At 40.3% G+C, this 26277-nt stretch overlaps 1 protein-coding gene and 1 long non-coding RNA gene across 6 annotated transcripts in view; one reads left to right on the top strand and one right to left on the bottom strand.

The window, feature by feature from the left end:
• The window catches only part of CAPS2 (calcyphosine 2), an 85697-nt gene that overhangs the window by 34829 nt on the left and 24591 nt on the right, over positions 1–26277 (top strand). For 4 of the 5 annotated variants that reach the window (XM_019514740.1, XM_019514743.1, XM_019514742.1 and 1 more), the window contains 9 exons: positions 1506–1625; positions 3389–3463; positions 4154–4249; positions 4363–4456; positions 8907–9022; positions 19766–19827; positions 21888–22042; positions 23574–23693; positions 24841–24937. In XM_019514740.1, the coding sequence (XP_019370285.1) occupies positions 1506–1625; positions 3389–3463; positions 4154–4249; positions 4363–4456; positions 8907–9022; positions 19766–19827; positions 21888–22042; positions 23574–23693; positions 24841–24937 (935 nt within the window). The remainder of the gene's footprint in view (positions 1–1505; positions 1626–3388; positions 3464–4153; positions 4250–4362; positions 4457–8906; positions 9023–19765; positions 19828–21887; positions 22043–23573; positions 23694–24840; positions 24938–26277) is intronic. The other variant, XM_019514741.1, reaches the window with a different exon arrangement.
• Positions 14528–26277, bottom strand: part of LOC109295737 — a 27138-nt gene continuing 15388 nt past the window's right edge. Inside the window, exons 4-5 of the long non-coding RNA XR_002096821.1 lie at positions 25142–25144; positions 14528–16915 (exon numbers count right to left, since the gene is read on the bottom strand). This is a non-coding gene — a long non-coding RNA (uncharacterized LOC109295737). The remainder of the gene's footprint in view (positions 16916–25141; positions 25145–26277) is intronic.

The raw sequence follows: 26277 nt of genomic DNA, 5'->3' as shown, positions 1-26277 counted from the left end.
ATCAGTGTCCCCACACTTCAAAATGGTGGTGGGGGCGCTTTAACTAAAGCTCGTTTGATGAATTTTAGATAAAGCTCCCCTGCCACCATTTCAAAGCATGCATGGGGATGCTAATACATGAGACATTGCGGGTGCTTTACTTAGTAGCTCTTGGAGCTGCTCAAATTAAAGATCCCCCGCACCCCACCCCATCCCTGGAGCACATAGAAAATATCTCTTCTATTGATCATAGTCCCATGCTATGTTGAGAGAGAACCCATAAATCAACAGTTAAAATGACTAAAGTTATTATTCCATGTTATTTATCATTCTCTTAATCTGTTCTTAACTTTCAAGCATACCTTAACTAGTCTAAATTTTTCTCACGTTATACCAGCTTTCTCATTGTTTTGCATTTTTTTTCTGTGCTTCAGTTCCAACAGCAGCTTAGCTGCCTTTGGGGACACACGCACACGCTTTGAGTATGGAATTCTCTACAGTCCCACGTCATACCTTTCCAATGGTACACAGAACTAATGGTTAAGGGAATTCTCTTAAATTCACTAGTTCTATTAAATTCACTATTTTTTGTTAGAGTGCTTTTATGGCAGTAATCTAGGTCTTAAATATATGTCCAGATATGGACCTTGGGTTTCTGTGACTTTCATTTCCTGCTTAACTTCCTTTTGTGTCTCTTTTTATGCTTCCTGAATTTCTTTTCTTGCTCTAAAATGTTTTAATGAAAATGGAATATAGTGCTCAGTAGTGCTTTAGCTGCAGCCCTATTACATTTTAATTTAAAAATGTAACATCTATAACTCAACCAATACTAACAAAAGAAATCAGAGTAGGATGATAGTCTGGGAAGAAGAGTTCAAAACATTGAAATAAGAAAATTTTTAAAAGCAACACAATAAGGTGTATATGTAAATAGTCCAATCCTACTGTCAGATCAGTTTTGGGGAAATGTGACTGAGATTCTTTCTACATAGACATAAAAGCTGCCTCCCTCCCCCTCACCCATGGGCTGATCAACGTGCACGATTATGGCTTAAATATATTTGTTTTTCCTTCAGTACTGAACTACTGTTAATAACAACGATGGTGTATTGTAAAGGGCCCCCTGAATTTCCCACATGTTAATTGGTACAAGGAGTGTTAGTGTACAAGTTTTTGGAGCACTGTAGACAGGCTTTTATTACCTTGTGCTTTTATTTCTTGACCCTCACTAGCCAGTACTGGACAATTATCTCATTCTAGGACTTTGATTGCTTAGGCAGGACTGGTTGAACCTTTTCAGGTACATAAGGCCTTAGACGAGTGTTGGCATTATTTATTTTTTTTTAAACTACATTATGATAGCATGCATTGAGTACATACAAATGGGTCACTATTGCATTTATGTGTAACTTTTAGTCTCCTTTTCTACATACCCAAGGTGTATAGAATTATTGCCCATTTGTGAAGTAGTTGTTGTATTGCTGTAGCAGTTCATAGGTGTATCTGTGCATATGTTTTTCAATCAGGGCAGTAATAAGTGACCCAGAGCAAAACACAGGTAATGATACTTACCAGAGAGACCTTATGCTTCCAGCACTTGGGACAGCACCATTGCGGTTTAGAAAAAGAACATTACATGAAACAAGGTAAGTTCTCTTAGGCTGTAGTTGTTTCTTATGGTCATGGTTTCTAATTTCAGCCTGTTGTAACTTTAGCAAAAGTTACTTCTTTTAAGCTAAAACTTGGCATGCTTGATCTGAAGGCTACTTTTAGCAAGTGTAGTAAAATCTGATTCCTCCAGTTTTACTGATCCAAAAATTAGAAAAGTGAGTTGTGCTTTTTAGCCATTATATGGATGCCCTTCATTATAGGTAGTACAAGTGCCTTGGAAAACCAGCTTGGGTGTTTCTAGGAGTAGTGTCTTTGTTTCATTTATGTTACCTGTGTTCATGTACCTTCCTCTAGTATCCCCTATGCCAGTCCTCTGCCTCCTGACCACTGCAGGAGCTGCAGCAATTAATGCTGCCACTGCTTATTGCACCATCAAATGTCCAAACCTGTAGGGAGCCCCATGGGCCAAGTGACATGGCTTTGCTTGCTAGATGAGACCCGAGACTGACTCCACATGCTGGATCTGGCCTGCAGACTGACCCTGCACTAGTCATTTGACCTGTGGAGCCAATGTTGGATGCCACTGTTCTAGGGTATGTTTGTGCAGAGTGGTCTAGTTAGCTATGTTAATCTGAAGTCAAGTAAAAGGCTAGATTTACACCCTGTAGACTAGCCAAGGTAGATATACAAGTTTTGTGGGCTCACTTCATCAGATGTTATGAAAGGATGTGCAGCTCAGTTCTGGCACCAGGGAGCTATTTGATCCCAAGTGGTATAGCCACCTTGGTTTGGGCCTGAGGGTGGGTTAAATAGCTCTTCCAAACAAGCTAATTGCAAACAAAGCTAATTAACTGAGGCACAGCATAATGAGCTAAACTATTTCTAGGTTGGGGAGTGGCACCCCAAAAAGACCTAGCTTGAGTATCTGTTTGTCGCTGAATAGAAGGTTAAAGAAACAGTTATGCAGGTAAAAATATTCCTGTTGAGAAGATCTAGGCAGAAGGAAGTGCAGTGCAGGTACTTGAGCTAGTTCTGCACATGCCAGCTTTCGTATAAGAAGCAATATAGCTGTGTTCCTGCCATGCTCTGCCCTGGCAAATTGGCTCTTCTGAAATGTGGCTACACAGCTCTTAATTTAGCAGGTACCAGGAGTAGAGCAGCACAGTGTGTCACTACCCTCGAGTGGCATAGACATGAACTTTAGACCTTTCACTTTGGGGATGCCCCCAAATTCCTAAATACATGCTTGCCAGCACCCAGATAATTTCCATGCTGGTAAGCAACTTGATGAGTAAAAAATCATCTTGTGTGCTGAGATCTGAGGGTCACATAAGCTATTCTCCAGGGACTCTTTAGTCTTTCACATTCCTAAAATCCAGCACTATAAATTAGAGGAGTTTGACTCTAGTATTGAACACAGTTGAGTGTGGAATTAAGTTGCAGGCCTGTTACTACTCAAGGGACTATTTCTCATAGCAATGTTTATCCTCAAGGGAACCAAGGGAAATGAAGAGGAAAACACTTTGAGTTTCATTACTCTTGTCAGCCATTAAATAAAGTAGATCCTGTTAATATTGACACTTCCTATGATTGTGCTTTCCTTGTTGTGGTGGATAATTACATGATCTGATTGTGCAGCTTCTGCATACCAGGTCCTTTTTCTGATATAGGTAACTTTCACAGTTACCTGGATCAGCTCCTAATCCAATTGCTTTTTCTAGAAATGGTTTCAAATAGTCATGGTATTTTGCATTCGTAGAACAGATCTATTGACTAATATGCAACATTCTTTTGACAGAATAAGGACCAGATCAGCATTAACTGAAAATATGCTTTCTAACAAATTACGCTTTGATTGTAGAATTCTCTCAAGGTAATGAGAAATTTTGTAAAATCCTGTATTAATTCTCTGAGTTTGTGAATTTTTTTTTTTAATAATTGGAATAATTGCAACCAGTTGGAATAATTACAGCTTGCTTTTTTCAGAACAATCTGTTTAGAAATAAATAAGTGTGATTTGTTCATATGTATTTAAATTAAGTATAATTTTTCTTGGGGGCTGTTACATTCTGATATAGCTCAGAGCAGCTATGAGGCTGCATGAAACTGAATGGGGATAAACTAAATTGTTCCTTTGACTTTGGAAGGAGAGGTTAAAAACAGCTTCCCTCAGCTGCACTAAGTTCTTACTTGAACATAGCTCATAATTCAGTCCATTAGCTTCTCAGATCATGACCAACATAGTGATCTTTATGTAAGTATTTGGTCAGCTGAGTTGTGAAATGTCCTTTAATATACTGCATATGAGAGTTTGAAAGGCATTTTTGACAAAGAACAGAATACATAACTAAATCCACAAGTTGGTATACAGTAGTTCAGTATTTAACTAAGCTAATCAAAACCAGCAACGTATTGATAAAAGATAATGCAATATAGAGTCTCTGTCACTGAACTGTTACTGAAGATGCATATTTAAAAAAAAGTGGTGTAATCATTTGTATGAGTTTAAATTAGATTCAGCTAAACGCAAAACTATAATGGTACTCTCCCATGATAATTTTAGGAATGGGCGTGATGCCTGTAGAGAGCTGATTGGATTCTTTTTTACATGTGATGGATCTCTTACTGTTTATGAATATCGACAGTTTGGCAAAAACAGGTATGATGAATACATTTATAAAAAGATGTAAATCTCAGATACTCTCCACAATATCTAGGAGCTTTTTCTCTTCATGTTCAGTTTTTTAAAACTTGTTTTGAATTGCGTTACAGAGTAAATGCCTTACCTTTCATTCAGAAGGGAGTTTATAGTCATCAGCGCAGTCAAAAAAAAGGAAAGCTCTATGATCTTAGCGACTTTTATATTGTAAGTATTCTTTCAGTGTAAATGCATCAAATCTGCTGATTTGGAAATGCTGTTTATCTAAGATCTGCATTCAGATATCACAGATATTCTAATCTGGCTTTAAAGGGACAGAGCCAAAACCCACTTCTGTTAAGTTTCAAGAGCTTTGATTCAGAACTTTTGGCATCTGGATCATTTTCTGTATACACCCACCGTCAGCCAAATATTAGAGTTTTCACACGTAGCTTTAAAACTGACTGCACTTTTCTTGCAAAGTGCATGAGGCTGCAGTTGGGAGGGGACTTGAAGGCATAAACAAATTATGCAGAAGGTAGGGCAGGGTGGCACCTTATAGACTAACTTGTTCAGAAATACATAAGCTTTCATGGGCAACAGCTTATTTTGTCAGATGCTATGAACAGACTTGCAGACAGCAGGGATACTAAATAGAAACAAATAAAGTAATTCATTACGAAGAATAGACAAAGGGAGAGGAAGGGAAATGGGAAGGGGGCAATGTTGAGAGAGGCAAAGGTGAGTTGAAGAGATCAAAGATAAGCAAAATAGTTAAGGATATAAGAGTTACAATGAATAAAGTAATTTATTCCAGGCTAGTCCAGGCAATGGGATAAGAATCTGTAATCTCTGTTGAGCTCATCCGGAACACAATCTGGTCTGCTGAAAATGTCTTGTGCCACAGTTTTCACATAGGGATTTCCTGTCTGGCCAGTACAGAGAGCAGAGAGGCAGTGTAGGCAGATGATGGCATATGCAGTATTGGCAGAGGAATGGGTTAATGAATTCTGGATGTTACAATCCATATTGTTTGGTCCAGTTGATGAGGGGCATAGCTAGCATCTGCATATGGAACGAGCCTTGGTGCCTTTGTGAGAATAGGAGTTGGATAGTTTGTTGCTGGAGGGACATCATTTGAGGTTAGTGAGCTGCCTGTAACCCAAGATAGGCTTGTCCTCCAAAGGTATCTTGAGCTAGCAGTCACTTTCCAGGATGGATTGGAGGTCATTAATGATGTGAAGAAGGTTTTCTAGAGGGGGCTATAGGTGACAACATGAAGGATTCTGGTGTCTTTGTCATAGGGTTGGTATTGTAGCTGATTGAAGTGGGGTCTGAGTCCACTCTGTTGATTTGAATGGCTAACATTTGGGGACTATATTGTAAGTGTTCCCTCATCCCTTCCTCTCCCTATCCCTGTTTTTGTATTTAGATTATTTGATTCATTTCTATTTAGTACCTCTGTAAATCCAGTCATAGCATTTCTGAATGGGTTAGTCTATAAGGTGCCATCCTGCCTTGCCTTCTGCCTGACTTCAGATTAACACAGCTAATTACTGCTCTGTAAATTAGTTGAAAAAGTGAGTATCTGTGAAAAGTCCCTAATGATAAAGTAGCACAAATTAGTTGTAAAAAATTAATGACTGTTGAAAAGTCTGCTGGTACTTATAACATTGAAAAATTATTAAGTATTTTAAGAGTAAAGTAATATGCTTGATAAATATTTTAAGTTTGAACAGATTTATCACCAACTTTTTTTTTTCTTTTGAAAGAGATCTTTAAAAGAGATTATGGAATAAAGTGGTGCTTTTTTTGAGAATTTTGAAGACACGTCATTTATAGTTAAAAGTTCTACTTATTCAATCAGTCATTTGAACCTAAGGGCAAAGCACAGTTAAGGATATACAAACAGCTACTTAGAACATTGACAAAAATGGTATTAGCTGGTTCCATGTCTTTCTTAGTAGCCAGTTGTTATCTCTAGTTGTATAATTGTCACCGCAGAATACTCAGTGTAGGAACTGACATTCGAGTTCTTTGTTTTCCCTTCTTATGCATGATTACTACTGTAAATGTTCTGCAGGCCAAACTGTGCTGTAAACTGTATCTGTTTAGTCTTCTTGTTTTAGAATTATACCATCAGGACACCTGTGTAGTCCCACAATCCGTGATTTGCCAGTGTATTTACTTGTAGGTCAAAAATAGTTATAATGATACATGAAAAGAAATTGAATCTAGTTCACTCTCTAAACAGTACTGTGTTCTGTTAGCACTGAAGCAAAGGTGTGATATGATTCTGAGGTGCACACAAGGAACAGATGGGCCGAGCAGTACATTTTCCAATATTAAATACTGTAGTAATTTTCCTGAGAAGACTCCCATTTTAACTCTGCTCCATTGTGTCATTCATTTTCCTTCAAATCTTACATTTGGGTGAATGCTGTCCTTGCATAGTTGGAGAGCAGCATCCGGCTGGTACGTCTGTGGAGGAAAAGGGGGCTGGGGGGGGAAGAGGTGTAGGGGCGTGCATGTTGAGGCCCCCACGGTGAGGGAGGGAGTGGGGTTGGGGCTAGAGCAGGCTCTGCCCTGCCGGGGCGGGGTGGGTCATGGGGTGGAGCCACAGGCAGCTCATCTGGAGGGCACAGGGATGGGAAGGCAGCTCCTCACTGTTGTACACAACCCTGGGGGAGGCATGGGGGCATGTACCCCCCAGATTTGTGCACAGCGCAAGGGTAGGCTGCAGGCTCAGGGCCAGTAGCTACACCAGCCTGTTTCCCATTGCGGGGGGGGAGCTGGGCAAGGACTGCCCTTGGAGTTGGTGGTGGTGCTGGGAGGCTATGGAGAATTTTGGAGTGGCTGTAACCCATCCTGTAGTCCTCTCTCCCAGTGCTGCTGCTGCCCACCCCACCCCACCCCTGCCCATGCCAAGTGTAGCCCTGGCTCAGCCCTCTTGCAGCCTACCTTCACACAAATCTGGGGGGGCACAGGCCCCCCATACCTCCCCCAGGGGTGTGTGCACAGCAGGGAGGTGCCCCCCACCCCCTCTCCACCTCCCTGTGCCCTTCATATGAGCCACCCACTGCTCTGCCCCATGACCCAACCCACCCTGGCTGGGCAGCACCTGCCCCAGTCCCACCCCCACTTCCTCCCTCACCGTGGGTGCCTCTATGTGCCCCTTTCCTTCCTCCCCACAGACTTACTGGCTGGCTCTGCTCTCCATGCTGCCACGCTGCATTCCTGGCCACATGTATGCTGCAGCTGTGCACATGCATACAGCATTTATCAGTGTTGTTATCAGTTATACCGTTGAAAAAAGCCGATTGCAGATAATGTCAATTTTCCTTTTATTGGTACCAATATGATATGGACCAATTATATTGGTGTACCTCTACTTTAGGTACGTTTTTCCAAAGAGTACATTTTCCTCAATTTTGCTTTACTTCTAAAATGGCACCCTAATTGGGAAATCCAGACTTTTGAAAAAGTGGGATTAAAAAAGAAAAGGTTGCCCCCCCAATACCACCCCCCCCAAAAAAAAAAAACCCCAACAAAAAAACAAAACATTGACTAAGGTTTTTCAGAACAGATGTATGGTCCATTTGACCAATTTCAGTTTAAATTTTTGTTCTTGCATAAGCACAGGAATCCTGTCAGTATCTGTGTTATATCACAGTGTCCTGGAAGAAACAGAATTAACCAGTTCAACATTGTACTGATTCTTCTTTGCTAACAGTGATCAAGATTTCAGTTAATTATTATGAGACATTTCCATTCACTTATCTTAATGATTGTAGGACATAGGTGGCATGGGTATTGGTATGGGCAACCTGTGTGTGTTGAACATGGCAGATTGGGGAGAGGACAAACAGTGCAGTGGAAGATAGGCTGGGAAGCAGAAAGCAGAGCAGAAGATCAGGCAGGGAGCACAGGGCAGGAAGCAGAAGGCAGAGCAGCAGATTGGGTAGTGGAAAAGGATTGGAGTGGCACCCAGGGCGGGGCTAATTTGTGTCATGCCTGCCAGAAAGGATGGCCACCACCATTAGAAGATATTACGGTGTGTGCCTAGAGATCCCAGTCAAGACTGTGCTTCCTTTGCAATAATTGCTATAAATTCAGTAAGAGATACCTGTCTACTAATAGGGTTATAGCTGTTGTGGGCTGCAGGATAGCTGATGGGCAGTTCTGTCCAGGCTTTTCTTAAAGTATACCCAGTTCTAAAACTGCTTTCAGTTGCCCTGAAAAAAATGTCAAATTCATAGCACAAATCCACTTCTGTCTCTCCATGCCATGCTATCTTTTCAGAACTACACTTCCTGAGAGGTGTAGAGTCTGGCCCTGAGGATGTCCAAATGATTTGTGAGTTGCATCTCATTAAGTGTATAGCAGACATGCAAGTCATGATAAGAATTCATTTGTTTTTAGATGTGCAGCTGCTAACCTAGAATCCGACGTGCTAATCCCTTAATTTTTAGAGTAACTAAAACTTTTTCTCTTGGTTTTGCATTACAATAATGAACTACAAAATGTGTGCCATGTTTTAACTGTATTCTAAAATAATGTATAATTTTTCCCATTAACATTTTGAATAATTCTAGTTTTTGATGAAGAACTTTTCACTTCTTGAAGGTGAAGAGTTCACTTCAGAGAATAGATGACCTACTTGTGCTATTATCTACAGGGTGCTAACCTGACTTTTTGGAGTCTTGATCACAGCCTTCCAGAAAGTATGAAACAAAACCCAGTGCTTACCCTTCGTGTCACTAATATTGATGAAACATCTGTGAATTTTTTGAAGTAAGCACAGCTTTCCACATTACTTTTCCTTCCTTGAAAATATGATCCTAAATTAAGAATTTGTATACAAGGTTTACATAATGCATACTGCTTACATTGCTAAAAGTGTATGTTTAGGCTGTTGTTAGGAAAAACAAATGCAGTGAATAGTATTGAAGTGCTGTAGTATGGAACTATCAAAATAAATGTTTTGACAGTTTATTGGTCAAAGGATCATTGTTAAAATAAAAGAATTAATTATGTTCCTGAACACCTTCTTCAGTTCATTTTGTTCCTAACAAAACATGAATTTATAGAGACCATACCTGAGTATAAATCTTAACCACCTCTCTGACGTGAGCAGATTTTAGTTAGTTCATTTGAAAGAATATGCATCCTGCTTTCTATGTAGAAGAAAAGATACCCCAGAACTGGAAGAAAAGAAGAAGGAATAAGATATAATAGATGCAATTCCCAGGGGTGGAATTTGAAGTGGGGTGGAGGGGTGCAGTGGTGCAGTTTTACCTCCCCCTTTGATTCCTGCCCCACCCAAACTTTAAAACCAACTGCCTGGAAGGGGCAGTGGCATTTCTATTCAGGCAGTGCTCCAAGAGTCAATTCATTCATGGCTTATTATCTTCTCCCTGAATCCTACTGATCTCTCAGCAGATGTTAACAACTGCCTCTCCTTTTTAATGGTCTTGATGTTCCACTACTCAAACTATCCTTTTTTCTGTAATTTTTCTGTCTTAGCCATTTCTGGCAATATCTCCTCTATTTTACAGCCTTGTTTTTAGCTTGAGCTAGTAACCTTAACTCAGGTGTAGAAATGACTGACAGTGTAGTGGAGGTACTATCAAGACTCTCAGGAAGAATAGATTTTGTTTTATGAATAAGAGATATACATTTAACTATAATGGCTACAGGACTAATGAGACGATTTTTTTTTTTTACTATTTTGACTTGTTTTTGCCTAGCTTGTTTTAGTTTTTTTAACTTTATATATAATCTAGGAAATTGGAGCTCATTCCAATAGTTATATTTTTCTCCTTTGATCTTAAACTGAGTAATATAATTCATGACCCCCTAGCATATTGGTAAAGCCACTAGTTTCTCTTTAACTGGAGAAAAATGTGTGTTGTAGTATATGTGATGTGCCACACCTTCTGTGCTCCCTCTTTTCAAAGTCCTAGGTATACTCATGGTATTTTCTTTAGATGAATTACTATTTCCACCTCTGTTAGAATACTTGAGAATATAATCATGTAATCCCTTGCTAAACCTTGTTATCCTTAGTCCTTTTCTCACTGGTAAAGATGAATAAAGGTTTTGACTATTTTGGCTAAATTTTCCTCTTCAGTAACCTTACCAGCACAGTTGAATGTAGACAAGGACTGCTAAGGATATTATTTCTTTTACCACTAAATCACTGGTTTAGCGGTGAGTCCAATGAGCAGCAAATGACATTTCTGACTAGGAGGGTAATTTAAATCAACTTGTAACTTTTTAATAATGAGAGAGAGAGACCGATAAAATATATTTCACTAGGAATATAAGACCTGGTTGCATCACTGAGGCTAAAAACATTTGAGGCAGTTCTCATTGATCCAGAATCTCAGACAAAAGAGTGGCGCAGCCCCTTTACACACCAAGGGTAAAAACAGATGATGTCCCAGGCTTTGACTCGCATCAAAAAAGGTGCAGCGCAGCCATGTACCCCTGCAGCTTGAATGGTAATTAGCTCAAATTAGCTGCAGTTGTCTCCAGACAGTTGGGTACTTCTGAGGTACTTCAAGTGGCACACTGGGTTTGTATGTCTGTAGGATTCCAGGATAAAAGGTTTTGTCTTGGGAAGCTCGAGTGATCCCTGGTTGTCCAGGAAGGAGGGAGGCAGGGAGGGAAGGTGTTAGCGCACGTTTATCTTGCATGTTTCATAAGTACTTCATAAGCACTTTTGCATTAAGAGGATCCCAGGACAAAAGGCTTTATCCCAGAAGAAATATGATATCTGGCTTTAGTCTGGGAGGGACTGTATGTACAGATCTTCTTCCTTTCCTGCAACTTGGGTTTCTTTGAAGCAGCACTGTCCTATTCCCAGGATAAGGGCCTGTAGATGTGAGGCCCTTCTCTTTTATAAACATTTCTGCTCTCCCTTGTGCCCTGTGGAGATAACCTTTGAAATATATTGCAGCTTGGAGGGAGATCACTTTTCTGCAGCAGAGAATCCCTCTGGAAGGGGAATTCCTACAGTTACTTTTTTGAAATAGACCTTGATAAATGAGCTTGTTCCATACACTATAAGAACAGAACTTTTAAAAACTCACTATTTTGTCATGGTTCAGTGAACCATTGAAGCAACTTTATTTTGTAAATAAGACTCTCGGCTAACTGTCTGCACCAGTAAACTTAGTGCTGTCTTTTGGGGTTCTGTATTTCACTGGCAGTACAGTTCTGCCACAAATAATATTTCAATTGCAAGATCATAATTCTATGACTGTGTTGCCTGAAAGTACACCCTAAATTCACTTAATAAAATTGGAATTGTAGTTTGCTCAGTCAAATTATGGTGTAAAGTCCACATTAACCTATGGAAAGTGTTCCAAGCTTTGAATTTCTTTGTCCTAGAGCATCAATAAGATGCTGCAATTAAAACCATTCTTTCACTATTTAAAGACTACTTTTATTAAAATAGCTATTGATTGTTGTTACAAATTTTGTCTGTGGAAGTACATGCATATAGAAGGCCCTTTTTAATTTACATTGCCCTGTAGTGTAATATAAAGGTGCCATAGTGAAATTTGGGTCTATAGAACTGTGAATTCCAGATGTATATTGCAATGTACTGAAGTATATATTGGTACAGTATTTAGAGTGACATTTCCCTCTGTGCCAAAGTTTTCATAAGATGGAAGACAAAGCTTAATTTTTGCTAATTCATGTAATTCATTGCATTTGAGGAATATGTTTGTTCTGCTGTACAGCTTCTTTCCTCATTTGTCACTAATCAGTATTGCCTTCTATTTGGAATTTGGAGTGGCTCCAGTGTCACTACTGGATCCTTCAGCAGCAAACCCTGCCTGTCGGCTCAGGATGCTAGATTTTCTGCTTCTCACAGCAGAAGATTGGTGGTTCAGATTCTCTCAACCATTCTGACATACAATTTTTCCCCCCATTTTGGTGAATACTTCATTTCCAATTGTAGCTCTTCTGTCCATCTCCTGAGATAAGAAATTACCTTCCTCTAATGTGGTGGTTTCTGCAGCATAGTACCTCGGCAAGCATTAAGCTGAATCCAAGAGTGGTGTAGGCAGCTTTTCAGGAACCTCAGAGCAAGCTGTGATTTCTTGCCACCAACTGAGCTGGGGTATGGGCTGGAGAGGACAGTCTTCTCTCACAGATCAGTAGCCATGGGCATCCAATGGTACATACTTGAGAGGATGGCTCTGCTTTGTAGCTATAATCTGCTGACAATGTTCTTCTAGACCATGGACTTTGAGAGTCAAGCATGCTAGGCCCCTGACACTTGCCTTATGTCAAGACTCTACTAGGACAGGCTAAAAGAGGAACTCTGTGGAGAGGATTTCCATGGAGAGGAGAATCTTTTACAGCCTGTACAGCAGCAAATCTTAAATTTTTAACACTCCAGGTTGCCAGGAGGAAAAAGTAAGTGTTCCCATTATAAGGCAAAAATAAGCAAGCAATATAAAAAAACCCAAAACCTTGTGTTTAAATCCTTTTGCCTCTGCTAGTAGATCACTCAAGTTAATGGCCATTCATTCCAGGGACAAGCTGCACATGTAATGGCTATATTGTTGTTGAGTTTTGACTCTGAATAATCTGAATCGACTTGAATATGGTATCAGTTTTTATCCACAAATTTACAAGTAATTTTCTATTTATGGGAGCACCTGAGAAATTAGTAGCTGAAATAGCAGAGAAACCCCAACCCTCACTGTCAAAAACAGTATAGCGGTATATCAGCGTCTAGCAGAACATAGGTTGGACTTGATAGATTTCATAGACATTAGGGCCCTTGGACCTCAGAAGATCATAGAGTCCAGCCCCCTGGGGTAGCTAGGTGTAGCAGGGCACTAAGGTGCCTGCTACTGAAAAGCAGCAGTATGGGTTCAGGTGCTGGCTGCTAGGGGCAACCAGGAGGAGCTAAGGGCCCACACCTGGTGAGTCAGCTGACCAGAAGGGGCAGGGCTGACCACTAGAAGACCCAGACAGGAGGCTGTGGGTGCTCTCTCTCTCTCCCAACTGGCAGCCATACAGAAGGAACACTGTTTGACCAAGGAAAAGAGCTCGGCCCTGAAAGGGGAAAAGGGAAAGGCTTGGATGTACAAATCACTAGCTAGACAGGTGAGAGATGTTGCATGGTTTGGAAAACGCTTTAGCCAGGAGGTTTAGATTTGAGTTATAGCCGATTGGCTTACGTTATTGCTTTTGTTGTTGTCGTTACACCGGAGGACCGGGTGAGGCTATTAGGGGTTGGAGGAGGCCTCATAGGGGCTCCATGGTAGCATGGGGACCCCGGTGCCAGAGAGGGCACAACATTCAGGGGTGTATCGACCTCAGCCCCAGTGCGGGCAGGTGCAAGACGCCCCCAGAGCAAGGGGGGCAGCGAGACACCCCCAGAGCAAAGGGGGGCAGCGAGAAGCGCCAGTGCGAGGCGAGCCAGAGAGCACCCGTGGGGCGCAGGCTGCGAGGCGAGCCAGAGAGCGTCTGTGGGGACGCGGGCAGCTGCGAGGCGAGCCAGAGAGCGTCTGTGGGGACGCGGGCAGCTGCGAGGCGAGCCAGAGAGGGTCCGTGGGGGCGCAGAAAGGGATTGACCAAACAACGTCCGGTACATCTGCGAGGCTTGAGGCGTGGTACAGGGGTGGTTGGAGCCACACATAGCCCATAAGGCTGGGGTGCACCGGGTCACCCAAGACAGGATACAGACTGGGATACATCAGGGCACCGTGTCAGAGAGGACAAAAGGGCAGCTTCCCTTAAACATTATTACCATCAAAGACGTGGTGGGCAAGATGGTGAGGGTGCTTTGACACCAACTTGGCATGGTAGGGGGCGCTAGGGGAGTTCACGGCCACCCCTAGGACCCTGCACTGTTACACTAGGGTTAAAGGATCCCAGCAAGATAAACGTCCAAACTTTTCTTTAAAAAGTCCAGAGTAGGTGTTTGCAGCACCTCTGGAGGGAGTCTATACCAGGCCTTGAGGGCTCAAACAGTAAAGAAATTTTTCCTTACGTCCAGACTAAAACGGTCTTGGAGGAGTTTGTGACTGTTGGTCCTTGCCATCCCTTGGGGAGCCCTGGTGAATATGCATTCCCCCAGATCCTGATGCACACCCCTTATGTCCTTAGGCTGCTACCAGGTCACCCCCGAGCCTGAGCTTTTTTAGGCTGAAGAGTCCCCTGGCTCTCAGCTTCTCTTCATAAGGCCTGTTCTCTTGCCCTCTGATCATGCTGTGGCTCTCCTCTGGACTCTCTCAAGCTTCTCCACATCCATCTTGAATTGTGGAGCCCAGAATTGGATGCAGTACTCCAGCTGCAGCCTAACCAAGGCTGAGTACAACAAGAGACTTCCTTAAACAGGATTAAAAAATCTGAGGCTAAAGCTCCCAGTGAAACCCAGATACATTTTCTTTCCAAACCAACAAAATCATCGTCATGACAAGGACAAAATGAATATTTGTATCCTTTTCGCTAAGCCTGCGAACCCATAGTTCTGGGAAGTGGCTGGTAATAGTCAAAGCAAGGTTCAGAATGCAAGATATACATTTATTCCCATTTATGAACAACATACCAAGCAAACAACAGATTCTAGGAAAAAGAGCTTCCTTCATACTGGCTGGTTGCTGAAAAAGTCATATTTACCAGCCTTTCAGAATATACATCCTTAACATAAATACCCAGGGGCTAAAGCAAGCTTAGCATTGACCATAATAAGACTACTGCAGTAAAGATTCTGAAAGATCCAAAGCTTCATTTAATCAGTTATTTGCAGGCAGGCAGTAGTCATCAGTAGCTAGTTATCTCCACTTGACAGGTTTGTTGGTATCTTGCATCAGGCTCATCCTTGAGTGGTACTGCTGACTCGATTTTTGTTCTAGATGCTTGCTGCTCACCATAGAAGGAAGCTTCACAGGTTGGGAAGAATACTAGAAGACAAACTTAGTTAAAAGCTCAGAGTAAATAGATTTTTTACTCTCTTTGGCAATCCTGCTGGTAACATTTCTGAACAAAAACTTACAGATACCATTTCACAGGTTCAAAGATGTGGTCCATCAAGACCAGTGTCATGGCTAAGACAGTAACCAATACCAGTTATTTCAGAAGAAAATGCAGAAAGCCATGTAGTGGTCAGTTTTAGTGCTTACTGTAGAAATTCCTTCCATTCAGGGTTGGCTTATGGTTAAAAGGTAAGGGCTTATATCCCTTTCAAATAGACTGTAACCAGAGGTCAGGACTGCTCTGTGGCAGTTGAAATTTCGTCCTGTACAAAGAAGAATCTGCTGCTTTGAAGGAAGGGGAGGCCTAAAGTCCTCTGCTGGTCTAGAGAATGCATAGATTAGTGGTAGTCCAAAAGACCTTTGTTGCAACTGGAAAAAATACCAGAACTCTTGAAATAGGGATAGCTCCTTCATCTGGACCCAGAGGACCTACAGTTAACAGTCTAAGCATTGGAAGAGAAGTGTAGTTTAACAGGTTTTTTCTATGCAGCATCACTGCTTTTTTTTGGACAGAACTCAGGAAGGAAGTGGTATTTTATCTGGGACCCAAAACCCCCCTATGTTTTTATAAAGACAGTGCCTGGTGCAATGGAGCCCAAGCTCTGTGTGCTACTGCGATAAAAGCAATAACCAGCAAATTTTCATGATCTCAGCTATATTAGAGTTCCTCCAGGTTGGCTGATTAGAGTCCTAAACCAAACACCAGAGAAAATTGTGTTCTTTAGGCAGGCACATTAGATAAGTATTGTCAAGTGTCAAATTTAATCAGAATGACAGATTAGACAAGTCTGTGGGTGGCCTTTTAGTTGTCATTACCTCCCAAAGACAGGGTTTGGAATTATTTCCTTTGTATGCGTAAGAACTACACTGGTAAAGTGTTATAGCTCCAGAAACCTTTCTCTTCAAAGTAAGTTCTTGCCACAATTACTGGAAAATAGTTATCCCATCATTTTGTTACAGTTCTTAACATCCTTTTAGAAGGTTGTGACATTCATGGCCATTCCTAAAACCATAAGGTGATCTTAAATATATGACAGATGTTACAGATGCACTTCTGTCCCCTCTTGTGGTCTCTCCAACCTCACCTTCTCAGTAAGTCAAGATAGCGGAGGACATTATGTAATTCTTGCACTCTTAGATTGGTGCTTGGGCTACTGTATCCTTTGTATCCTTTAATACTCTGCAGGTCTGGTTTAGTTCATGCTTCTGCAGTTTTTCTCTTCAGAAGTATGTGACCTATTTCCCACTAGAGGCTTTTATAAAGCTTGTTTATTTTGCAGAAAGAACAAAATATTGAAAAAAAGCAGCTAATGTTTAACTTGCCTGATGTCTGACAATTCACTGCTGAAAAACTATTCAGCTCTCCTTGGTTCCTTTGTATCATTTTGATTCCTCTGAACAACTGATCTCCCTTTCGTGGGAGCACATGCCTTTAAACCCTGCCAGAGTTTTTATATTTCTGAGTCTGGCAGGTCTTGCTTGGAACCATAATTAGATTGTCTGGAAACAGAGGTAGACCCACCAGAACTAGCAGTTCTGGGATTGTCCCTTAAGTTCTCCTGAATACCAGCAGATGAATGGCTTTTTTGAGCAGTCTCCTACTCCCAGACCAACCCCCAGTAACATAAACCAGTATGTCCCAGGGAGACAGCCACTGGGGGATGGGGAACCCACCCCCCTGTGGTAGGACAAGGGATGAGGGTGACCCACCCCCGCAGAGAAAGCTCTGAAACCAGGGCAAACGTACCAATTTCAGGCCGGGAGGCGCAGGATGAGCTGTGCCGGGAAGAGCTGCCTGTGCAGTTTATAAGTTGGACTTACTTGCCAGTGGGGCAGGCTTGGGTGACTGACATCACTGGGGAACACCGCCCAGCCAGGATAAAAGCCGACACCAGCAGAGGTGAGGCGAGAGTGGGGGAAATGACCGGCAAGGGAAATGCTCTCCACGCTGAGCGGAGGCAGCGCCGGCTTACAGCTGAAGAGCTGGCAGAAAGAGAAGAGAGGTCCTCAGCAGGAGGGAGGACCCGGAGCGATGTCGAGGGACAGCATGAGCCCAAGGCACAAGGGCTGTGAGGGGAGAGAGGCAGCTAGCCTATTCCCTCAGGTTCTTTTTTTTCGGTGTTCCTTTTTTTTTTTTGGCATTCCCTTTGGATTTTCCTTTCTTCTTTTTTTCTCTTGCTGTTGCCAGGGTACGGGCATCGCTCCAAGAGGCAGGAGCTGCCTTAGACCCACAGCAGGTGGCCAGCTGGCCACAGGAAAACACCAAGAGGCCACGGCAAATCACCTGTTCTGGTAGCACAGATAACGTGCAGAGCTATGACTGGCACAATCAGAGGGTATACCACACGGAAACTATTTACCTCATCCTGGAGGCTGGCATATGGAAGGGGTGTAGGGAAGGCAGAACCCCATGGATACCTGTGACCCTCCTGGGAGAGTCCTCAGAAGGGGAACCCACCACTGAAGATTTGATCAAAGTCATGGCAGGAGAGTTTCTAGGCTTTCCCTGGGGTGATTGAGGACACCTCCAGAGGTCGTATGTCCTCACGCCATGCCGAATACCGGGCGTGTGCTAAGGCGGCTCGCAAATGCATCCTCGAGGCCAGGCGGGCACACAGTACATTATTAAAAACCCCCACATCTCAGTAACCAGGCCAGTGTACATAAATGCATACAAAGCAGCTCCAAATCAGTCACAGAATATATGTATCATGTGTATGCTCTTTTCCCCCCATCTCATTCACTATAAAATGCTTGGGGTTTAGTGCTTTGTAACCCTTCAAGCAAGATGGTTTGGTGTCAGTCTGTGTGGTAGGCATCTGGAAAATTAGAGAAGTATAAAGGCTCCATGTGCAAGGTATCAGTGGCCCTATGAAGAGTTTTGTATGAGGAATATTTGTAAGATATGTTCGTGTTCCTCTACTGTCTGCAGAATAGGAAAGTATTGCTGGTTTGTTACCAAGTAATTTATTTACATAACAAAGTTCTTGCTTTAATGATTTAGCAGTTCTATTTCTGTCCACTGTTGTGCTTTGATAATGTAACTACTTTCTTATACATCCCTATTTCAGGTTTGTTACACTGGCAGGGCATTGGCATTGCCCTCCTTGTTTGTTTTTGACTTATGTATTTTGGGGTATAATTGGTGTTTTAAGTATTGTTGGGTGTAGTTAGTTATACATGAGGATTTCAGGGGTTGATTTTGGGTGTTCTTTGAGTTAATGGTTGTTGGCTCAGGAGGCTGTTTCCAGGCCTACTTTAGTAATGGACATGAGGAAAGAAATTGTGTGGTAGAACTAGAAATTTTTTACCTAATAATTTTCTTCCTGTCGTTGGTTTGTGTCCTTATTTAGCACATGCTGGTGGTCTGGTAAGTTTAATAACAAATTGAATCATTTATGAAAAGATGTGTTAACCTGAAGACTACTTACAGAATATCCAGTTATTTTCCTAATAACTTAATGACCTGAAGAAAAATGCATTGCATTTGAAAGCTAAAGTCTATCTCAGCCATATACTTTGTCCAATAAAATATATCATCCACAAACATCCTTGCTTCTCATATATTTCTCTAACCCTAATATGTGGTTCTGGAGTATTTCTGTTGCTTTGGAAGTACTTCACTGGTGGCTGGAGTTGAAGTACATAGGGCTTTGTCCTGGGGCCTCCAACAACAGAACTGAGATGTCTTCAAATTCCTTAGACAGAAAAGATTGAGGGGAGAAGCTGTCAACAGAAAATTGACAGGCGAGAGATCCCTCATTCCTTCTGCTAGTTTGCAAGTACATTTTGTATGCCAATTTCTAGTAAAGTTAACAAGCAAAGTTTTGGGGGCTAATATATTTATTGGACCGGTGATGAATGGGCAAGTAAAGCAACAAGACTTGAGCACTGCCTAGGGTGAGTGGGGTTGGTGGGGAAAAGTGCTGGAATGAAACAGGGGGACACCTCCTCCCATTCCACCCCATCCAACCCATGCCTCACCTTCCTTACAGTGGCTCCAGCCTCTGCTCCAGGAGCAGGGAGAGCAGAGAAGTAGTGGTGCTGTATGGTTGTAGGAGTACAGGATGTCACTTCTATTTTTTGCTGCTAAAAATTGGTGGGTTTTTTGGTTACTTGACATGCATGTTGGTGGTAGAAGAAGGTGACATCTCCCCCAATAGCAGCAAGCTCCTGGCCTAGGGTACAATACTAGCCAGCTATGCTTCTAGTTGGGAGAGATGTTAGAAAAACTTTTGGGCACAAAGAGTCTTTCCTCATTTTATGCCACAGATCTTTTCTAACAACTCCTCCAACTACATGGTGGGTCCAATAAAAAACTTTATCCAAAACACCTTGCTTCTCGCACATTCTCTAGACCATCACAGCTAGAACGCTTCATTAGTAAATGTAATACTCTTATTAGTAAAGTTAATATATTCTTATGAATATTAATATACAGTCTGCTGTTCAGAAAAGTATTCCTATATACCTTTTGTTTCAATAACATAGAATGTGATTTTATCATTTATTAACGGATCATTTTTAGAGAGACTTCTGTGGGAAGTAAGCAAGAGACCAATGTCAACAAAGTTTTCTGGACTGTTCAAGGTTTGTGCCTCTACCATATTTCCATTTAATTTTAATGTTATGTTACTGTCTTTGTAAGTAATCTAAAGGTTGTAGTGAGGTTTTAAAAATTACGTTTTTAGGAAATAAAAAGATAAAAGCAGGATGTGCAATTCTGTAAGTAAGTACTAGTATTTGACATTAGAGCAAACAATCATCAACATATGTATATTGCATGGTGCTTTAAATACGTTTTCTCTGTTAATTTTCAGTGTTTAACAAAAGATGATGTGATGAGCATAGATTAATTATAAATGTAATCTATAAGATGTTGCTGTCAATAATAACACATGAAAGAACTGTTTTATCCTGTCTCCTCTAAGTAATTACATGGAATTTTACTGTGACACCCAAAAGCTTCTCTAAGTCTATCCCAACCATGCAGTTGGTCTAATAAAAGATATCATCCACAAGAATTCTTGCCTCATTGAATTTTAATATATTTTCCCATGCTCTCCTGCATATAGAATATTTTCTTAGTACTGTATTTGATAATGTATTAAATATTGTGCTTGCTAAAATATGTATAATAGTTTTTGCTGGTGTATATGCATGCCTGTTTGTTGGTGTTTACTGGAAGATTTTAATTCATCTATCAATTCCAGCATATTGACTTTTGGAAAGAGACATGCATGCTTTGTATTCATAATGTGGAAAGACCTTTTTAATATTGCTCCAATATCTTGGTAACGTGTCAACAAAATTTATGTTCGACAGACTAGATACTATTTGGCAGGATATTCAGGACTTACTAAATGGCTCTCAGCAAATGCTCTGGCATTCAGTAAAAACTGCTTTAAGATTGTGTTCTAGAAAAATCAGGGTGGAGGAATGATGTGTGGATGCCATTTGTGGTGATATGCCATATTTCTTTCAAATGTTCTTCTGGCATGACATGTAAATCAGCTTCCCACCTATCTTTTTATATTTGCTATCAGCAAAGATGGCCTAGGACCTAGAACCAAGCCAGTTGTACATACCTGCAAGTTATCTGTTATTACTGACTTGATATCAAGATCCTGTAATACAAACATTTGTTGTTTTTCCCCTCTTAATGTATAATGGCAAATGTATAACAGATGTCAGTAATTTGCAGAAATTGCTATGATAGGAGCAGATGACTCTCTAATGGAATATGAAAGAATTTGATTTACCAGCATAAAGTAAGCCTGTAATTTAGGGCTCTGATTATTTGATCATTGTTTACCCACATAAGTAATCCTACCAAAGGCAGTGGAATGTGTCTTGTTATTCACATTCCTCACCTGTATAATTGTTCATGGGTTTGCGGTCCTATGTTTATCCTTGTACCCATATGTTTTTAATATTTATTTGCATAAAGAAAGGTTAAATCTGAGCTAGTGAGAGCCTGGAGTCATTGTAATAACCCTATTACAATTACTTCTTGAATAAAAGGATTCTACACGATGCTAGCAGATGCACAGTTCCACTGGATAGAGTTGCTCAATCACTTTTGGTGTTGAATCTCAATGGTATCCAGTCATTCCTAGTAGAAGTGAACTGTTTTACAACTGCCTAGTTAGTACTACAGAGAAATATGAGTCCTGTTCCTTCTTTAAGATCTTGTTACGCTTTTGTGAGTAAAACCTGGCCACTTCCTAAAATAATATCTGTACTCAAATGTTAAATGAAATAACTGATCATGGGCATATCTACATGTGCATTGATATGCTGTAGTTATTGCACATTAAGTTTAGTACCTGTAATAACAGGTACTAACTGAATGCGCAGTAACTGGTGTTAGTGATGCTAATGCACAGTAGGCTAATTATTCTGCATATTAACACAATAGCGTAGCTGTTGCTGTGACATGCTAATGTGTAGTAAAATTTAGTCTACTGCAGATTTAGCATCTTGTGTAGATGCACCCATTGTATCATTATTCTGCTAGCATTTTGGCTTCACTGAAGTTGGATGCATGATTGCATTACATAACTAACAGCATGGTAAGGGGTAGTTTTGGAAAAAATCATTTTCCACTTCAAGTAAATATGGTTAAAAGTATTTCTCTGGATCCTCAGGTATTCTCAGAAACAAATTAAGTAAAAGAGGAGTTCGTATTGTAACAGGATTAGGAAAGTACTTCAGACAGCTGGACAAGAAAGGAAATGGAGTCCTTTCTAAGGCGGATTTTAAACAAGCTTTAAAAATATTTCATTTAGAAGTGTCTGAACAGGTAAGTGGAACTGGAACTGAAGCCATGAGTGTGATCCCAGTCTGATTGTCTTATAAAAGTTTGAGTTGCTGCTTTCCTCTAGTTAAAATGGCAATTTTAAAACTTCAGTGGTATTTGGTACTTCTGCTTTTAGACTGACATTTTAAAACCTCGCTTTCAGTCCCTCTCTATGCATCATTAAGTAGTACAAAGAGGCACAAGACTATTTTTTTTCTTTTGTGGATACCTTTAAAAACATTTTTAAAAGTCCTTTAACTATATTTTAGTGTCTAATAATGATAATATGCCTTCCTAGTAAATAATACACATGAGATGCAGCTAGTTACCTTCTACAGATTTCTGGCACTTTGGCACATATTGCTTCATATGGGCTTTTCCAATAGGTCTTATGTAGAAGTTGAAAAAATACGAGGAACAAAACTGTATTTCCCAAAAATCTGCAGCTGGGAGAATGTCTGTCCATAATGACTATTTGAATTAGGTCTGAGATGAAAGGACTCTAAGATATTTCAAAAAGGCTCTTTTCAACCTTGACGCTTCAGAGGCAAACTAGGAATCATGGTAGTCCAGAAGGAGTGTGGAATTACTTTCTTGGTCTAGAAAGAGATGTAGTACTAAGACATGACCTGAAACATAACTGAGAAAGATCTGAAGTTTTACTGGCTGATAGGTAGTGTTGAACAATATTTTTTAGAAAAAAGAAGTTAAACTAGTTAACTGACTGTTGGTTTGTGATTGCCCTAGCTTTGAATAATAATTTCTCTATTGAAACCTGGATTATCCCATATCTCTTAGATTGGTCCTGTAAATTTCCTTAATCAAAATTGTTAACAATCTCTGTTGGTGAGTATTCCACAAATTCTACTCTCTCTATGATCCAGGAAGGATAAAGGTCCGTCATACATCGTGGCTCTGATTGCCATTACTGCTCCTAGGATGGTTACTTCCATTACTGATCTGAATTCTTGGAAAGGACTTTTGTTTCCAAGGCCACTCTTGTCTCGGTCTTGGTGGCTGTTGAGGTCAACCTGAAAAATGATCTTTGTAAAATAACAGAAATTCTTCAGCAAGGTGCACTTGACTCTGGTACTATGTAAAGACAGAGTCTGGGTTCGCATAGTCTAAAACACTTGTGGTGCATATCTCTGCTGCATTTATGGAAAAAGGGAAGTGAGATTTCTTTTCCGCTAAATGGCAGAACAGAGGTTTTTTGGTAAGTTATGGATTCTTGGGGTCTCAATTATTTTTGGAAATTTCAGAGGGCGTGTCCCCTGAGGTACATTTGAAAGACAGAATGAAGCCCTCAGTGATAACTGTACCTACCAGTCATCTGCCTGTTAGGAAATCAGTTTGTGGTGATTCAGTCTCTTTCCATAATTACATGCCTGTAAAGCATTTATCATAAAATGCATATTGTTTGACCAATAAATAGTAGTCTTTGATCCTACTTAATAGGGTGGAGGTGCCCGATGATATACATTCATGTAGGTCTTGTAAAAGGTAACGTTGACAAGTCACTCTTGAATTTCAGGACTTTGAGTCTTTGTGGTTTATTCTTGATGACAACAGAAACGATGAAGTTGATTATGGGGAGTTCACCCATGCGCTCTTTGGGGAAATGAATGAGTATCGAAAAGCATTCGTCAGAAAAGTAAGTCTGTGTAATTTTTCTAGATAGAAGTTTACCTGCACAGAAGAAAATGAAATTCTCAAATCTTATTTTTGATCAATACCATAATAAAGTTTAAGAATTTCAGAATATTATGTTGATTTGTAAAAACTAACATACATTTTGATTAAAAGGCTGCATCTCTCTCCCTTGTGCTGAATTATCTAGTTTTGACTTCTGCAACTGGCAAAAAAACATTTCTGTTGCTTAGCATGCCCCTCTTCATTAGCTATTTTCTTGGTACAATCTAGTGGATAAGACATTGGGCTAGCATTTAGAAAACTTGAATTCAGTTATTGAAGCTTCCATAAGCGTATTGGTAAATCTGAGAAAAGTTTCTATGGCTGTGTGCCTCAGTTTCCCCCATATGTAAAATGGGGAATTAATATTGATCTTTGTTAACACACTTTGCAGTCCATAGCTATTAAGCACTGAGAACAAGGTGTCACTGTTCTTTCTTTATTTAAGATACTGTTTTATAAAATGTTGTATGTAGGGAAACTGTGTGGTCAAAGGGATTGGTAATAGAATGTGGAATCTTTCACTTAAAACACTTTTTACAGTCCAGTTTGCACTGTAGCTACTGAAAATTGTTACCGTCGTTACAGAAAATACAGAAAAAACAATGCCCTTGTGCTTTCTCTCCTAGAGGACCTCCTGTCAGTCCTACATTGAAAGAGAGATAGTACTACTACAGTTACCAGTGTCAAAGCAATAAAGTTGTGAGGGTTTAAGCTGAGTTCTCTTTCTGCCTTGGATGATCAGTTGTCAGTTAAGAAATGATTACCAGCTTTTTTACTGTAGTTACAAGAGGACGAGAAAATGCAGGGTGATTTTAAATTCTCTAGGTTGAGCTTGCAGTGCTGGCAGGGAAAAAAGATTGTTTTGGCTTGTGAAGTGATTTAAATTTAATATGGAAGTCACTGAGACAGAAATAAGTATGGAGCTCCATGATGTCTAAAGTCAGTTTTCTGAGTACAACTACTCACATAAAACATGTAAGTACTTCAGTCCAAGTGCAGTCTGTTCTGTTGAGCATAAAAATGTCTGATGCAATTAAGTGTATTCATGTAATACATTTCTATTAATTTCTCATTCTGCCTATTTTTCTTTTTTATCTTTGTTTTAGGCATATATGAAACTAGATTTCAACAAGACTGGCAGTGTGCCTTTGGTAGATATTAGAAAATGTTATTGCGCCAAGAAACATCCTCGAGTATTGTCAGGTAATCCATATAAAAGACATGCATCTTAATTATCTAGCTTATTTTACCTGTTAGCAGAGAAAGAAGAGTACCTGTGAATTATTGTTATAATTTTGGGCTGTGTTTTATATTGACTTCAACTTGGGCCTGATGATAAGAATTTTGTCCGCTATCTCCCGCTAACATATTTTTCTGATTGGAACTGGCCCTAAATGCTTAGGGAACTCCCTCGTCACAATTTCTACTGTGTGATTTTTATTTTATTTCACATTATTTTTTTGTGGACAAAGTGTCTCTCACTTTTTTCCAACTAAGAGTTAATGTTGCACTTTAAAAAAAAATCTATTCTCATTTCTTTCTTGTTTTCTAGTGAACTATCTCAGGCCTGCAGAAAGTGTTAATTATGTCCAATGAATAAACTGTCTTCTAAATAAACAATTAGTATTGCTCTGGGATATGGATTCTTGATAATGCATTACAGATAGAGATATTTATGTTGTTTGTAACCCCATGTTGTTTCTTTTAAGCCACCTAAAACAATACTATTATGTAGTTTAAATTTGCAACTGAAGAAAGCCTAGACTGCAGAAGAAACTGAATTTCCAGAATACACATCCATGTGAGAAATTAATATTGGACTGCTTTTATCAGTCATATATCTTAATTCTTTGAAACAATTTCGTAGGTTATGAGAACAGTATAGGCAATCTACATCCAGAATTTATTGGAATAAAACACTCTAACCCTCCCGCAAATCATTGTGATTTTTTTTTCATTTAACCAGGTTATTGCTAAAAAGCTTTAACCCTGAAGCATTCCCATATGAGCTTGTTTCTGTTGCCCACTGTCATCCTGATCAGATGGAATCATTCAGTATTTGTTTATGGAAGAGACAGGAAATTTTTCAAGGGATTGCTTTAGGACTCAAGTGTCTCAAACCTAAATAGAAAAGAATTAAGATTTATGAAACAGCATTTCAGCATTTGATGGACAGAGGAATATTTGAACTTGTTACTAAAAAAAATAGTCCACCTAGTCTAAGTTATTTTGTTTTGCTGAGACTTGGATAATTGTGTGACATTGCAGAACAGGAGTTTGTCAACAGTGGACTGCTTAATTGATCAGTAAGATGCTTAATTTCATATATAAGTTCAGTTTTTCTCCATTGTTTATTTTCATAGATTTCATAGACATTAGGGCTGGAAGGGACCTCAGAAGATCGAGTCCAGCCCCCTGCCCGAAGGGCAGGAAGTCAGCTGGGGTCATAGGATCCCAGCAAGATAAGCATCCAATTTGCTCTTGAAGGTGTTCAGTGTAGGTACTTGAACCATCTCTGATGGCAGGCTGTTCCAGACCCTGGG

The sequence above is a fragment of the Gavialis gangeticus genome, unplaced genomic scaffold, assembly GCF_001723915.1.
Source record: "Gavialis gangeticus isolate Ggan-Ray unplaced genomic scaffold, GavGan_comp1, whole genome shotgun sequence".
NCBI classification, from domain to species: domain Eukaryota; kingdom Metazoa; phylum Chordata; order Crocodylia; family Gavialidae; genus Gavialis; species Gavialis gangeticus.
This window is presented reverse-complemented; position numbering and strand designations above follow the sequence as displayed.